This window comes from Chelmon rostratus, chromosome 5 (assembly GCF_017976325.1).
Source record: "Chelmon rostratus isolate fCheRos1 chromosome 5, fCheRos1.pri, whole genome shotgun sequence".
Classification (NCBI taxonomy): domain Eukaryota; kingdom Metazoa; phylum Chordata; class Actinopteri; order Chaetodontiformes; family Chaetodontidae; genus Chelmon; species Chelmon rostratus.
The window spans coordinates 25,698,120-25,712,552 of NC_055662.1; the positions used below are offsets into that span (position 1 = coordinate 25,698,120).

Genomic DNA, 14,433 nt, shown 5'->3' on the forward strand with positions numbered 1-14,433 from the left:
AAGCTCAGCTTACAGTTTAGTTTATAGGCTATAGTGCAAACTGATCAGAAGCCTGAATAAAAGAAGATTGATTGATATTGATCTCGTTGCTGTAGCTGTGAGATTAAGTCGTTTCCTATATTGTGAATTGATTTGAAGTTTATAGTGGAATTTATGAAAATAAAAAATACGAAACAGCTTCATCCAGTTACAAATGTAATAAATACTCAAAGGGTAAATGACATTAGATTCAAGATTCAAGATTCAAGATTTTGCCAACAGAATAAAATAGACAAACAGAATAAAATATACACAGTGAAATGTACCAACAGAATAAAATATACCAGTGAAATGTACCGACAGCAGCTGAAATGCTAAAATGTATATAAACAGTAAACAATAAAATATACCAATGAAATGAAATACCAATGAAAATGAAATGTGCCAATATACTAAAATGTATATAATATAGTTAAGTGTGTGTGTGTACTTAAATGTTAAGTACACAGAAGGTGCAGGTGCTCTGGGGAAGAAACCACTTATTAAGTCTGAGCACCTAATTGGCGACCTGTTAACACCTGTGACGCCAGGTAAAAGCGATTAACCTTAATTCAAACGGCGGCAGGAAGCTGAAGTGCGCAGGGAGCCTTCGGTTGGAGCGCGCGCTGCTCTGCCGCGCGCCGTCAGCAGGTGGCGCGCGGGCACAAAACGCCACCGCAGCGTGCTTCAGGATAAATGGCTCAATCATCAGCGCGGCACCCTCCTCTCCTGCCGCCCCTGCGACGCGACACGCCCCGCCTGGCTGCCTGTGTCAAAGCTTTTATTTTGGTAACAGCACATGGCACCGCGAGCTCGTCACGGTGACACCACAGCGCGCGCAGCCACAGGTGGTGTTCGTGCGCCACCAGAGCATCTGAAAGAGCGGCGGGACGGACAGAAACGGGGGACTAGCAGCGCGTCGGTGCTCCTACACTGACGGGGGAGACGCAGAAAGCCGCTTTCTGGAGCCAGTTCCAGGCTGAAGCGCGACCTGCTGTCCGCTGGGTGTGTTCTGCCGAGGAGCGCGCACACATCTGAGCTAACAGGTGGAGACTGCACCTTCAACCACGCTACTCTCGTCTTGGTAAGTAAACAGCATTTTCAGAAGCGTTTCAGTGTCCGTAAAGTCTCTTAACGAGTTCAAGATTAGATTAGATTTGACTGACGCAGCCCAACTAATCAAAACTCTGGTGGGTGAAATGCTTTTTTGTTTGGGGTCCTTTTTGCACTTTAAATCTTATATTTTGGCATATATCTGGAACTTATGTGTCGTTATTTTTTATGGGTAATTTAATTGTAGTAATTAAAGCTGAAAGACTCGCGCCAGTTCATAAAAAAGTGTGGGAACCTCGGGGAAGGCAGTGAAGCCTTGCTAAGTTATGATTGATGCCAAGTATGCGCGCGGTTTAAGTGTACGGTACAACCCACATAAGAGCTGTGTTGACTAATGGTGCATGATAGAAATGGAAACTGCAAGTCATCTAAAGGAACAGAAGAAGCTGAGCCCACACAGTCAGCGGCACCCCCTGACGACCCTCCACCCTGTCAGCGCGTCTGCGTCCAGGTTATTTTTGCGCATGAAGCAGTCTGCGTGATGTGTGCGGCCCCGGGGCACTTTAACTCATAATTTATGTCACATTAGTTCCAGTGATGAAGCTGCTGTCTTCTCGCCTCCTCTTAAAGTGGCTTTTTTTTAGGGTGATGACTGAATTAGTCCGCTGATTTAAGTTCAAGCCAGCTCTGCAGCGCTGTGATTTCTCCACCTTTTTAAAGGTGTGGAGACATGGCTGCTCCTGCAGCTCACTCAGACAAATGTTCCGAAATAAACAGTCGCAGCTTGTGAGCTCCGCAGGTGGGAAACTGTTTAAAAGTGTCTCTCAGAGTTCATGAATAATCCAGAAGAGTCCCAGTGAAACCTCATATTCCCGAACCCCCACCGCCTGCTGTTTGTGTACCTTCCCCATTGTGACTGTGCCTTTCATGTGCCCCGCTACCTTTCCCTCCTCTCACTTTGTATTGTGTTTGTTTCCTGATGGCTTTGCTTTTTTTTTTTTTTTTTTTTTAAGAGCACACGATGCTGTCACTCAGATCGGAAAGGGCCAGAGCCAGAACCAAAAACAGACCACTGTAATTTTGGATGGAGCAAAGCGGCGGCTTTTCGAGAAAAAAGGCCAACTGGTTACCTTCTAATTCAGGGAAAGAGTCTTTGTTTGTTTTACAGTCGCTTTGAGGTTTTAGCTGAAGCAAAAGAACAATTTCGTCTTGTACTTCTGCTAAATACTGCTGTGTTGTTGTGTTTTTTTAATTTAATTTCGGGCTTATAACTGGCAGCTGCTCTCTGTGCGTACAGTTACGCAGGAAGTCAGGGTGATGAAAGCTTCTTTGGCTGTGGTTTTCAGGTTTCGCTGACACAGAAACAGGATGGATCTGACTGTTCTCTCATTCACACCGCGTCAGACGTAGAAAGAGCCGTTTCTGAGGCTAAAGTCCAAACGTCTAAAGCTGCTCCTCAGCAGCCGGCTTCTGAACGATTCGAGGTGCACCGTTGCGGCAGAGCGTTTCAGGAGCGTGGATGCGACGAACAAAGTGGAGGCTGCTGGTGCCTTTTGTGAGGAGGGCCTAATGGTGCATGCAGAGGATGTGGTGAGCTGAACTGATTGCCGAGCAGCAGAGTGTGGAGTCTGTTCAGTGTGAGTGGCAGTAACATGATCTCCTGATGATGATGATGGTGATGCTGCAGAGGGAGATAAGTGGAGCCAGCACCATGGTGTCCTTGTCTTGTTGCGAACAGTCCGCTGTAGCAGTGCTGCAGCAAGGTGGTAAAAGAGACAACGTGTCATCCTAGAAGCTGTCTTTTTGTCCGGCAGCAGATAAGATTACGTAACATTTTTTAGATTAAGCGTAAAACCCCACAGGAGCTTACACCTGAGAAAGTTCCCACTGAAAAGGGAGTGACCTATAAAAATTACAGGTATGGCTCCGTCTGCAATTATTTTGATGACACATGCACAATAAGCTATATATATATATGAGACAAAACCTCATCAACCAACACCCTTTTTTCACTTCATTTGTTGTTGTTTGATGTTTTCTCATCTCCCTAGTGACTGCAGCTATATCTGACTGGATGGGTGTGATTTGGAGAATGCCTAGAATGTTATTCCATCCGTTCATTCCGGGGAGAGGCTTGCTCTCGCATTCTTCCCCTTATTATTCAGTGGGTGTGTGTGTCCAGGTAGGTGCCGACCTGTCGGGGTACCGCGTGACACACGGGCCACATCACCGACGAGGGCTGTGGAAAGTTCACACTGGTGCGTGACCACCAGCGAGAGCCTTGAAGTGTGATTCATGGCGGGAATATTCCCCCGCAGCCACAGCGGTTCGTCCGAGAGAGAGCCGGAGCTCAGCCAGAGCTGTCAGCCGAACGCGTTGCGTCTGCTACGTTCATCAGCCATTCTTTCACGATTAGCTTGTTGGAGAGCCAGAGCTTGTTCATTTCAGTCCAGTGGATTTTGGCCCCGAGTTCAAGGAGAGGAAAACAGTCTCAGCTGAGGAGATTCAGGGAAGAGGTGAAGAGTTGATGCCGGCGGCCAAGTTGATTTTACCGAGGTTTAGTCAGCTATCTGCTTGAGTTCCACTAACAACTTGTTTTTCCAAATGTTTCGTTCCCTGGAATAAATGAGGTGTTAATTCGTAGAATTAGCTTAGTTAAACATAATGATGGTAATGGTTTCCTGAGATGCGTGTATTTATTGGTTGCCCATTGCACTCTGCATGTTCAGCAGACCGTGCATTCTTTCCATCTGATGCATTTATTCACTTGTCAATATTTAATACTAATATAACCATGAGCTTGACTACTGGTTGCCAAAGCCGTGTTGTGGTGATATGCCGATCGAAGTTAATGACTCATCAGGGGTGAGTCATCATCATTTTCACCACACTCCGGTAAATTACACACACAGTTTCAAACTTGTTTTCGCAGGTTTCACCCGTCGAGCCCAAACTACCCATAACATGTTATAGTTAACGTGCTTAATTGGAAATTGCACACCAGTTAGGTGTTGTTATGTGTCTACAAGCCTCAGCCTAAATGACACTATGACTCACGGCCCTGTGCCTTTTCTCATTCCTGCTCAAAGTCAAACAAAAATACCTGCAGTTGCACTCACATCATACACAGCAAAGTCAGTGCAACATGTTGAAGCTCTGCTCTGCTACATGATCTGCTATACAAGCATCCCTTAGAATGGTCGACAAGCGGTTTCATCTTTGTTCAATATGACAAATTACACAATAAATATCAATAGCATATCAGTCATATTTGTTTGAGCTTCACCAAACACAGTTAAAAGTGTCCTTTTAATTGATCCCTTAGTTTTCCCCATGAGCAAACTAAGTTATTGAAGTTATTGAAAACCCTTAGAAAGCCTTGGGGCTCTCGGCATGTTGGAGCAATGAGTGTTGAATCGAGCATTTGGAAAAGGCCTGTTCTTGTCCTTCATGCCGCCGATATCTCTCTTGCCTGTAGGAACAATCCCTCATAGACGTGACATTTGCCAGAAGGCCTTTAACACGTAGAGTGCAGCGTTTCCCACAGAACTACATTCTGTTTGTGGTGGTAGCCAACGGGGGTTGGTATAATAATTAATATTATTATCAAACAGCACTGTATAGAAGGTGCTCCACTGCAAATATTTAAATTACCAGGTACTTCTCTGACAAATAACTGAACAGTATGTACATCCCACCGCTTCACGCTACGTCAAACAACAAAATATATACCACGCTCCACTGCTTCACTTTGCACAAGTAACTGCGAGTCGTCGTCTTTGACTCCTCACTTTGACTGCAGTTATCCTCACTAGCTCGACTCCTTTCGTGCTTATTAACAGCTGGGTGTGTTGGGTCTACATGTTGAGGACAGTAAAAAATTATCAGAGTTAACTTGAATGCATCGTTTTGGACATATGTGCAGAGGTGCTCATGATACCAACCATTCATGGTCGATCAGGGAAAAGCCATCAACAACCCTTCTTCCAGTGGATGATCATGTATTGATTTAGTGTGTGCACAGAGAGGAGAGACTATTGCATCCCCCCTTGTGTGTTCTAAAGAGCTTCTGTAACAGTGAATTTCTCAACCGTGAGATTAATAAAGTCTTATCAATCAATCAATTGACCCATCAATTTGCAGATGGGTCAACATGTTTGTGACAGAGAGAAACACTGTGATCAACTGGTTTTGCAGCTCTTTTAGGCAGCACGACCCTCCGGTTGCAGGAAACCTGGTGGTCTTCAGAGCTGAAGTGTCCACTGCTCACCTGGTGTAAATGCTTAAAATCACATGTAAATAAAAATTTTGAGAGATATGGATGATTATGTCGCTGATAATAGTTGATTTTCCAAACTCCAACCTGAAGATGTTTGGTTTATGGCAAAGAAAAGCACTAAATCAGAGGTGAATTGGGAAATTTTGGGCATTTTTGCTTTTATATATCACTGTAGCGATTAATTGATCATCAGAATAGTTGCTGATTAATTGATGAATTGACTCAGTGCTACAAAATACACTTCAGCAGCCTTCACTATAAAGTTAAATCAGCACCTCCTTAAAAACAGTTTTAATGAAACTGAATCTAGGCTGAAGGGTTTACTGCAGTGCTGTTGTATTAGACTGCATTAGTTTTAGCTTAGTTTTTAGCTTCGTGTTTGAGCCGGTGGATAAACCCGGGTAGGACATTCACATTCTGCCTCTTGTAGCCTGTTAAACTGGACACCTCGCTGTTGGTCAGTAGGAATGCTGAACTTGTCCATTGTGTCGGTCGGATGTGAGGGTGTTTTGCTGCGCCTACGGCCCCGGTTTCCATCCTCCTCATGCCGACCTCCTGCTGGGCGTCTGATGCTGCGCTGCGGGCCACAGAGATGACTTCATGACTAGAATCCTTCTCATTGTGTTGGCCGCGTTGAACGGCGATGCCAGATTGGCGTGGCAGCGAGATGTCACCAGAACAGAATTCACCTTTTATGCGTATTGGCAGCTGCCCAACAGCACTTTTGTGTGATAGTGAGGTTCCATCAAAACTGTGCTCAGCACTTTGCTTTATGTGAGCAGCAGTCTTAAAACCTCATCAGTGGCCAATTAAGCGCGGCCCGTGAGCGTGCCAATTATCCTCACCACCACTATGTTGTTTTTCTTCTCCGCCGTTTGTCCGCCCTGCCGCATTCCTTCACCACCCTTTCACTGTGAGCGTTTTTATGACGCTAGCAGCGAACGTTTACGCAGAGCATTAGCAGGGTGCTCGGCTGATAATGGACGCTCTATGGGAGACGCTGCAGAAGCTCATGGAACTAATTGACACCCCCAAAGGCTGGGAAACTTCGGGCGGCTGCCCCCTGTCATTATCACAACTGCACTTATTTCTGGAGGCCACAGCAATTAAGAGACCCCTAATGATGGCGAGCCCAGTAACCCTGCTAATTGGCCCAGACTGTTAATAACTAACTGGGTCTGCACTGCGTGTCCCAAACACTTGTGGAATGTGCGTCTGATGAAACGGGCCAGTGTTCGGAGGGATTTAGGGGAGTAGCGTGGCTGATGTCCTAGATCCACTTCACTACCATCTTTCAGACGTCCTCCTTGTTCATCTGCATTATGCAATGTTTGTAATCATCGGCAGGCTTTTATTACTTTATTTATGGACATTGAGCAAGATTTTTAATTTACATTCCACTGTCGGCCACAGTATGTATTTCTGTCCACACTGTCTGATATGCAGTGCTTTGGATCAACTTTCAAGGATGATAGTAAACCTGAGATCATCAGATATTACCCTGTGATTAACTGATCCAGAGGTGCAAAAACATGGCAACCCTGTAATTGACATCTAAAGACTTTTCTGATGTGCTAAGTGTTTCCATGCTCCTGGATAAGTTGCTTTTCTCTGAACTAAAGCATGCGTGAAAGCATTTAAATAATAATAACAATGGTGAAAATAATAAATGTTAATAGCAAAAAGTGCAAATTAAAGAGCAGGAAAACATCTCCGGCACAGCAGAACTACTATGTGCAAGTTCTGCATTTACTTTCCAAGGTTGATGCAAGCTTTGTTTGTGCTGTGAGTTAAGCAACAGATGATGTCAAATTGTCTGGGTGTAGACGCTTTATTTTTCGAGAGGAGCAGTCTATACTTAAAGCAGCTTATGTCATTGTCTACACATGCACCCATATATTACTTGTTGCAGCAGTGAGAGGGCTTCCAGTCACAGATGCGGCAGCTGTGTGTGTGTTTGCCGTGCAGGTGTTGATGTGTTTATGAACCTGTCCCATCATCAGCGTACGCCACAGAGCTCTGTGTCTCCACATGCAGGCGTGCAGCAGGCGAGCTCCATCTGCGAGCAGAGTCGGAGTAAACCGGCAGTTGGATCTGATTCCCTCGCTCACAGGAACGTTATCGTCCTCGTCACGCTGTTTGTGTCGCCCTGATAACCCGAGGAGAACCTGACGCTGAGTGACGTCTCCATTGAAATGTCCTAACACAGCAGCAAAGCAGGCAGCCGTTCTGTCACGAAGCAGCTCGAGCCGAGCAACGTGAAGCTGGAAAGCCGATAATCGTTGCCAGATCAGCAGAGATAACTTCGCTTTTAGCGCACAGTGTTTGCTCTTATGGATCATCATTTTCGTCTACGCAGATGAGCTCATGCAGACGGTTTCGCAGACGGTAGCGCACACACACACACACACACACACACACCACATTGCCATGTCCAATTATAATTCTGCAACGTGTGATATTTTGACACTAGTGATTAAAGATCTACATCTGGGGGATCTGTCTGTCCTGTCATGTCGCTGTGCAGTTTTGCGATGTATAAAAATAATCAACACAGCCTGAACACAATCTTCAGCCTGTTCAGATGAAGTGATTTGTCCCATATGGAAAAGAAGCAAAAAGGCCGGTGGATGATGTCAAGATATGATTTGTTCTTCTTAACGTTGCATTAATGCCTTTCTAGAAAAAAACACATCTACAAGAGAATAGAACAATCAAAGCTCCTCACATGGTTTCAATACTTATTGGCGTCTCCAGTGAACTGATTTTAAACACTGGATCTACAGCTTTACATTCACAAATTCACAACAGACTTTGTGGAAAGCGGAATCTGAACATTTTCGTGCAAACCCCCAATCGTACAAATATAAAAAAAACCTACTAAAGAGCTACAGATTTACGCAACGGCCCAACATTTTGACTAGTTTATTTATACAGGCCGTTCTTCCAAACATGAATTAAAGGGCTACCACACTACATGTCATATATCATGCAGCAGCACTGTGCACTGTAGACATACATTAAGCACAATGGTCACAGTGAAGCGGTTAGCAACTTGACTTTTTGTTTGCGTTTGTCTACGAAAGAGCATTTGGATTTAATGAAACTCTCGGTCTTCGGCAATGTTAGTCACGCGTCTTTGCTTTCAGATTCTTGCCATTCCTCTCTGATGTGGTTACGCAATCCACGTCAAGGGGACTTAGGCCCGTGGAAGTCGGGCGTCGCTGGAGATGAAAGGCGGCTGATGCAAATGTTCACCTGTTGATCTGATATTAAGCCTCGCCAGCAGAATCACCTCACATGTTACTCCCCCTCATGCCCGCTGTGTCTCTTTCTTTCAGGGCTTTTGACACCAGAGCGTGCTGACCTGATCACTCAATGGCGCTGACGGTGAACCTCATCGGCCCTTCGCCATGGGGCTTCAGAATATTTGGAGGAAGGGACTTCAAGAAGGCCATAACCGTATCAAAGGTACTCGCCAACAGCCGCCATGTTGCTGAACCTCGTCGCACCTCATCAGACCATATCCTCTGTTTTTGTGGAAGCACAGTCTGTAATGGCATGTCATGCAAAGTCAACTTCCTCCTCGCTACGACTCTTTTCTTGTCTTTGTTTGTGTCGGCGAGCCGCTTCGTACCTATTTCCTTCACTGCTGAGCCCGTCAGAATAGAATGGAAGTAGATTACATTAGAAGGAAACCACTGATTACAGTTACAGTGGAAGTTGAGGTGGGAGGTGAGGGGTTCCTGATTCCAGAGTGCAGCGTGTGAGTGTGGGTTTATGTTTCTGTGCTAAATTGCATGCATAACCACTTGCAGCAGTAGATGGTACTTAAGCACGTGCATGTATTTTTTAGATTTCCGCTGTCACTGTTAGAGAAAAAAAAGAGAAGATGGAAAAGAAGAAGCAGAAACGCTTACCACTGTAAGCAGACCCACACAGTAAACACCACCAGGAAACTGACATCTGCATGCCAGAGACACCCAGTTCTGCCCGCTGCACATCCTGGCCCTGCATTGCCACCTCAGCCTGGGTTTTTCCCCAGTGAGACTTCCCCAGTAGCTCCCCAGACCCATAAAGGATAAATGATGGCAAAACCGTGGCAGGGCACCAGCGCTTCACACAAGCTTTGACTTCAAAAGCATTTACTGTTTGCCCCCTCTTGACAGCTTATGCTAGAAAAACAGGTCTCCTCATGAATAATGGACTTTAAGTCTCAGTTTGTTGCTGCTGTCCAATAAACATCAGCATGTTTGCTTGTCTCAAATATCAAAAGGGTTCTGTGAAGTGACAGGGATTCCCGCTGAGGGAGAAACTTCATCGCTGAAATTGGTTTGCAAAGTTTGAGAAGCGGCTTGTCTCATCCCCCCCCATCCCAGCAGTTAAGCGGGGTTGGACCATCTGAAGTGGTTGGCACTTGGCACGGAGACCACATGGATGCCCTCTTTTATTCTTGTTGGCCTGAACGATAACTCAGCCCTGATTCACTTGGGCACAGACCCTGGAAAAGAGCCCCCAGCTGCTCTTAGTTTATGTGAAACCAGGCGTGTCCTGATCAGAAAAGGCACGCACTATAGTGGGTCACCACAGCAACCCTTAATTGCCTCTCGAGCGGGCCCACAGACATGGCACCTCTGCCCTCGTGCTCGGCCAAACTGACAAACAGCCTGTCGACTGGCGTTCACTTTGCATCCATTTTTTTTTCTCCAGAGACGTAAGAATGAGACTTTCATCCTCTCTGATCGGCTCTTTATTTATTTTGGTTTGCATTCTTTGTTTTATTGCCTCTCTCTGCTTTTAATTGCGAGGCGAGGGCTGTTTGTGGCAAATGTCGTACTTCTCTTAAGTTTAAGCAGTTGCGGCGTCGACCTCCACGTTTTGCCTTTTTGTCTTATTCAGCCTGCGTTTGGGTGCGAAAGTGAGTTTGGTTATGCTTCGGCCCATTAGTGTGGAATTCCCTCTGATGTGGCATCGGCTTTGACATGCGGTGAGGCTGGTTGCAAAGGTCAAGCCCAGTCAAACCATCAAGTAGTGTCACACTAATGACTTCTCCCCGAGGGTGTCATGAATCTGTCTGCTGTTGACCGGCACTGCCACATCCCATGTGTGTGAATCGCTGTGGCGTCTGAGGGTGTTTACTCTGCGTTACGAGCTGCAGAGAGAGACATGTGGATCAAGAGTGTGGCAGCACCTTTTCTCATTTACTCATCTGGCGATGCTGAATATCGGCAACTGACAAATCGTCCACACGGCGATACGCGAGATAAAGAGCTGTCTAAGCTTGCCTGATGATCCATAAAGTGTTATGTTCAGAGAAGCACCTGGGGGCCGGGAGTGGGTAACTGCAGCTCATTCTTCTCTTCAACAGGTCAACGGGGGCAGCAAGGCGGAGCAGGCAGACCTGCAACCTGGCGACATTATCTTGGAGATCAATGGGGAAAACACGGCCGACATGCTGAACGTGGAGGCCCAGAACAAGATCAAGAACTCCAAGACTCAGCTGCAGCTGGTGGTGGAGAGGTAGGCAAACAGATATTCCTGCTCCCTTGATTTGTACTGCTATGTTGGATTTATGAAATTAATACAGTTGAACCATCTGCAGCATAGTTCCACATACGAATACCTTAAATGTCCCTAATTTTCTGTGTTTGTGCCAAGACCACAAACGCCCCAGCCTGTCTCAGCTGTTTTCAACTTTATCACGCAAGCACAAACATAACGAGTGATCGTAATCAGGGGAAATGCCAGCATGTTTGAGAGCCACGCAGTTCCCGTCCCTCGTCCTTCTTCACAAAACGCCGTTTTTTTGAGATTTTCCAAGACCTTGTTTGGATGACAGGGAGTTGGCTACTAAAACGGTTTTCCTTTGAGCGAGTGCCGCTCTTGGCCGGCAGTTTGATTAAAGGTCCACCCAAAACTCTAATTTCTTGTCACTGTTGCACCTCCTCGCTCTCTTTCTTAGTCTTTCTCTTTTATTGCAGCCAGACACACACACACACACACACATTCTCACGCACGTGCGCTTTCACACACTTCCTCCTTGGATGTCCTACGTCCATGTGAGTGAATTTTTCCCTGCTGACCTCATGTCTCCCACCAAGCCTGAAACAACACCATTGCTCCTTGCTTGCCCAGGACAATGCCACTGTGTAGCTCTGCCACTCTGTCAGCTGTCAGTGGCTTTCAGAGACTCTCGTTTACTCCACAGAGCTCCTGTCTTAATGACGAGCATATTACCTGTGCGAATCACATTCAGACAAGCTCTCGAGGCTTTTTGCAGTTGAGCAGCACAAATCTGTAACGTTTCCTCTCTTTGCTGAGTTGAGGGTGCTCCGTCTTTCAGCTCAACATCTGTTTGCTCTCGTCAAAGCAGCAGTGATGTGGGTGCCGGCCGTCGTCACGCAGATGGTGTTGCGCACTGGAAGAAGCTGGCATCAGTCACCCGACTAGAGGACTGTTTTCTTTTAGGTGTGTCTGCTGTATACAGTCGCAGTGGTTCGTCGCTGGTGCATCCAGTGACATGTTAATCCCGGGCTTTGCTCACTGGGGTTATTTTTACATCACAAAGCAGCCACACCATCACTGTCTTGTCATTGGCCCTTAATGCTTTATAGCCAGGCTTTGTTCGCGGCGTCTTGTTTGGATTTCATTGTTCATTGATGCCTCGCGGATGACGTCACCTTGACTACAGCTCTCTGCTCTCTGTAATGGAGTTAACCAACAGAACAACTCATGGGTGCTGCTTTACCACACATCTATACTGGCGCCTCTTTGATACTGAGATGCTGTGCAACCAGAATAAGTCATTGTCTCATTTAATCACCAACAATTCAGAACTCTACAGTGAGTGTGCTATGACAAGCACCGTCTGAACCTAACCTTTATTTATATTGCCCAAAATCACAAAAAGACCCTTTTAACACAAAAAAAGATCAAAACATGGTAAAAGCTGGCGTTAGATTCCTTACTCCTACAGTTCTTGTGTGTCTGCTTTTGGTTGGACAGCAGCAAATATTTGAGAACTTTGGGTTATTTTGTCAAATGAACAAACATTGAAAAATCACAGAAACTGAGGTATCTTACTGCACTTCTGTCCAAGCGACTCAAACGCTCCAGTCCCATAGGGCGGTGGCTTGCCTCGTCATAAATACTGGTCATACCTTGACACAGAGTATGCAGCTTTGCTATGGATGGATTTGGATTTGACTCCTCTTGAACTCTGCTCAGTGTTTTTTTTAATATTTCATTCTCCGAAAGGAGAGATATTCTTACAATGCACACATGTGAGGAATCTTCCTCAGGCAGTTTAACTCCAGCTCCCCTCAGCGAGCAGCTTGTATCAGCAAAAGGTTTCCAGTGCTGATTGATGCCACTTTCACATCCCTGTGGTGGAAAGTCACCGAATGAGCCCTGTTCCCAGAGGTCACAGACTGAACTAGACACTGATCTGATCCCTGACCTAACGTACGTCTCATTGCCTCTGGTGTTCTGATGTACATGGTCGAAAGTTTAAACCACACGCTGCTCCTAATTCAAAGCAATGAGTTTTTCAGGCCTGCCACATTACCTCTCCTACGGGAAGAAATGTCTTACGGCTGCTGTATCAGTTCTCGTCTTCGTGCCATCTCTCTCCTGTAAACGGTATGTGGAGCCCAGGCCACGAGAGGTGTGTTTCTGGGTGATTTACCACAGGCATCCAGGCCTTCCTGTGTGCCTCATTACCCCGGGCTCAACCCAAAGCCAGTCAGCCTCTGGCCCTGCAGCCAGGGGGGCACCGCGTGTTTGCATTGGCACTTATACTGCCCATATTTCCCCTCCAGAGTCAGAATGTGTTTTCTATTTAAGATAGTAAAACAAAAGTGACTAGTTGGAAAGACGAGATCCGTCGGGAGGGGGACAGAGTCTGCAGTGCACGTCTTCTGCAGTAATCTCTAAGATTGATGGGAACATACCGATGGATGTTCGCCAGGACTTTTATAAAAGGGATGTCCAAAAATAAAGTTCACTCAGGCTTAAAACCCTTAAAAATTCTTTACTTTTTCTTCACTCAGCATTTTCTTTGCATGCTTTCGAGCATTTGTTGAGTCCATCAGCATGTCCACAGTGTCATTTAGATCAATTTTCAATGCTTTTCTTATTCATTTAACACAAACTTCCTCACTGGCTTGGTTATCTTGATCCCATTTGCTACAGCTTGAGAATGAAACTTAATGTCTGGTGGTCAGACATTATCAGTGTTGACAGTCAGTTGATCTCTGTGCTTTTCTGTCTTTCAAGACCTGAACCTCCCAGCCCTGGACAGACCAACGGCATCAGCACCCCTGAGCAGCTCACCGGACGCTTCCAGGTCAGTGCTGCAGCTCCACGGGAGCTTAATGTGTCCGCAGTTTGTCCGATTACTGGAATTAGCAGAACTGAATTCTCCATATCTGTTTGATTCAAGACAAGTGCGTGTTTTATTTGGACGATGTGTTGTTTTGACTACACGGGGTGTGCTGCTTCATTTCTACTAATGCATGCATCACACATCTGTTTCTGACATATCTGCTTAGCTCACTGTGCTGGAGATGGAAGCAATGCAAGACATTGTAATGATTTAGTACTTGTTCCTGTGTTTTATTGAGATCATGAGTCCCAACGCACCACCTACAATACATGAGATACTGAATGCAAAATCTGTAGTCCTGTTTAAGGATACAGATGCATTTACTTCTGTGTGTTTGTGTGTTAACATTGTCAAAATTGGTCTTTATGCTTCTCAGTTCACTACTTGTAATCAGAAATATACAAGTTATGTTCAACAGATACAACCCTGATTACAAAAGAAATTGGGACGCTTTGTAAAACATAAATAAAACCAGATCGCAATAATTTGCAAACAAACTGTGTTTACCCACAGTGGTTTCCTGAAGTGTTCCTGAGCCCATGCAGTCAAATCATTCATACAGTCATGTGTTCACAAAGTGATGAACCTCGCTCCATCCTTGCTTGTGAACCACTGAGCCTTTCCAGGATGCTCCTTTCATACCCAATCATGATACTATCACCTGTTACCAATCAACCTGTTTACCTGTGGAATGATC

The 14,433-nt window shown here is 45.7% G+C and overlaps 1 protein-coding gene across 4 annotated transcripts in view; it reads left to right on the forward strand.

The window, feature by feature from the left end:
- The first annotated feature begins 797 nt into the window (after positions 1-797).
- The window catches only part of pdlim2 (PDZ and LIM domain 2 (mystique)), a 36,182-nt gene continuing 22,546 nt past the window's right edge, over positions 798-14,433 (forward strand). For 2 of the 4 annotated variants that reach the window (XM_041936828.1, XM_041936831.1), the window contains exons 1-4: positions 798-1,102; positions 8,692-8,821; positions 10,719-10,870; positions 13,628-13,697. In XM_041936828.1, coding sequence (XP_041792762.1) covers positions 8,729-8,821; positions 10,719-10,870; positions 13,628-13,697 — 315 coding nt within the window. In that variant the 5' untranslated portion in view covers positions 798-1,102; positions 8,692-8,728. Of the gene's footprint in view, positions 1,103-2,456; positions 2,709-8,691; positions 8,822-10,718; positions 10,871-13,627; positions 13,698-14,433 lie in introns of those variants that run through there. The other 2 variants (XM_041936829.1, XM_041936830.1) reach the window with 2 other exon arrangements.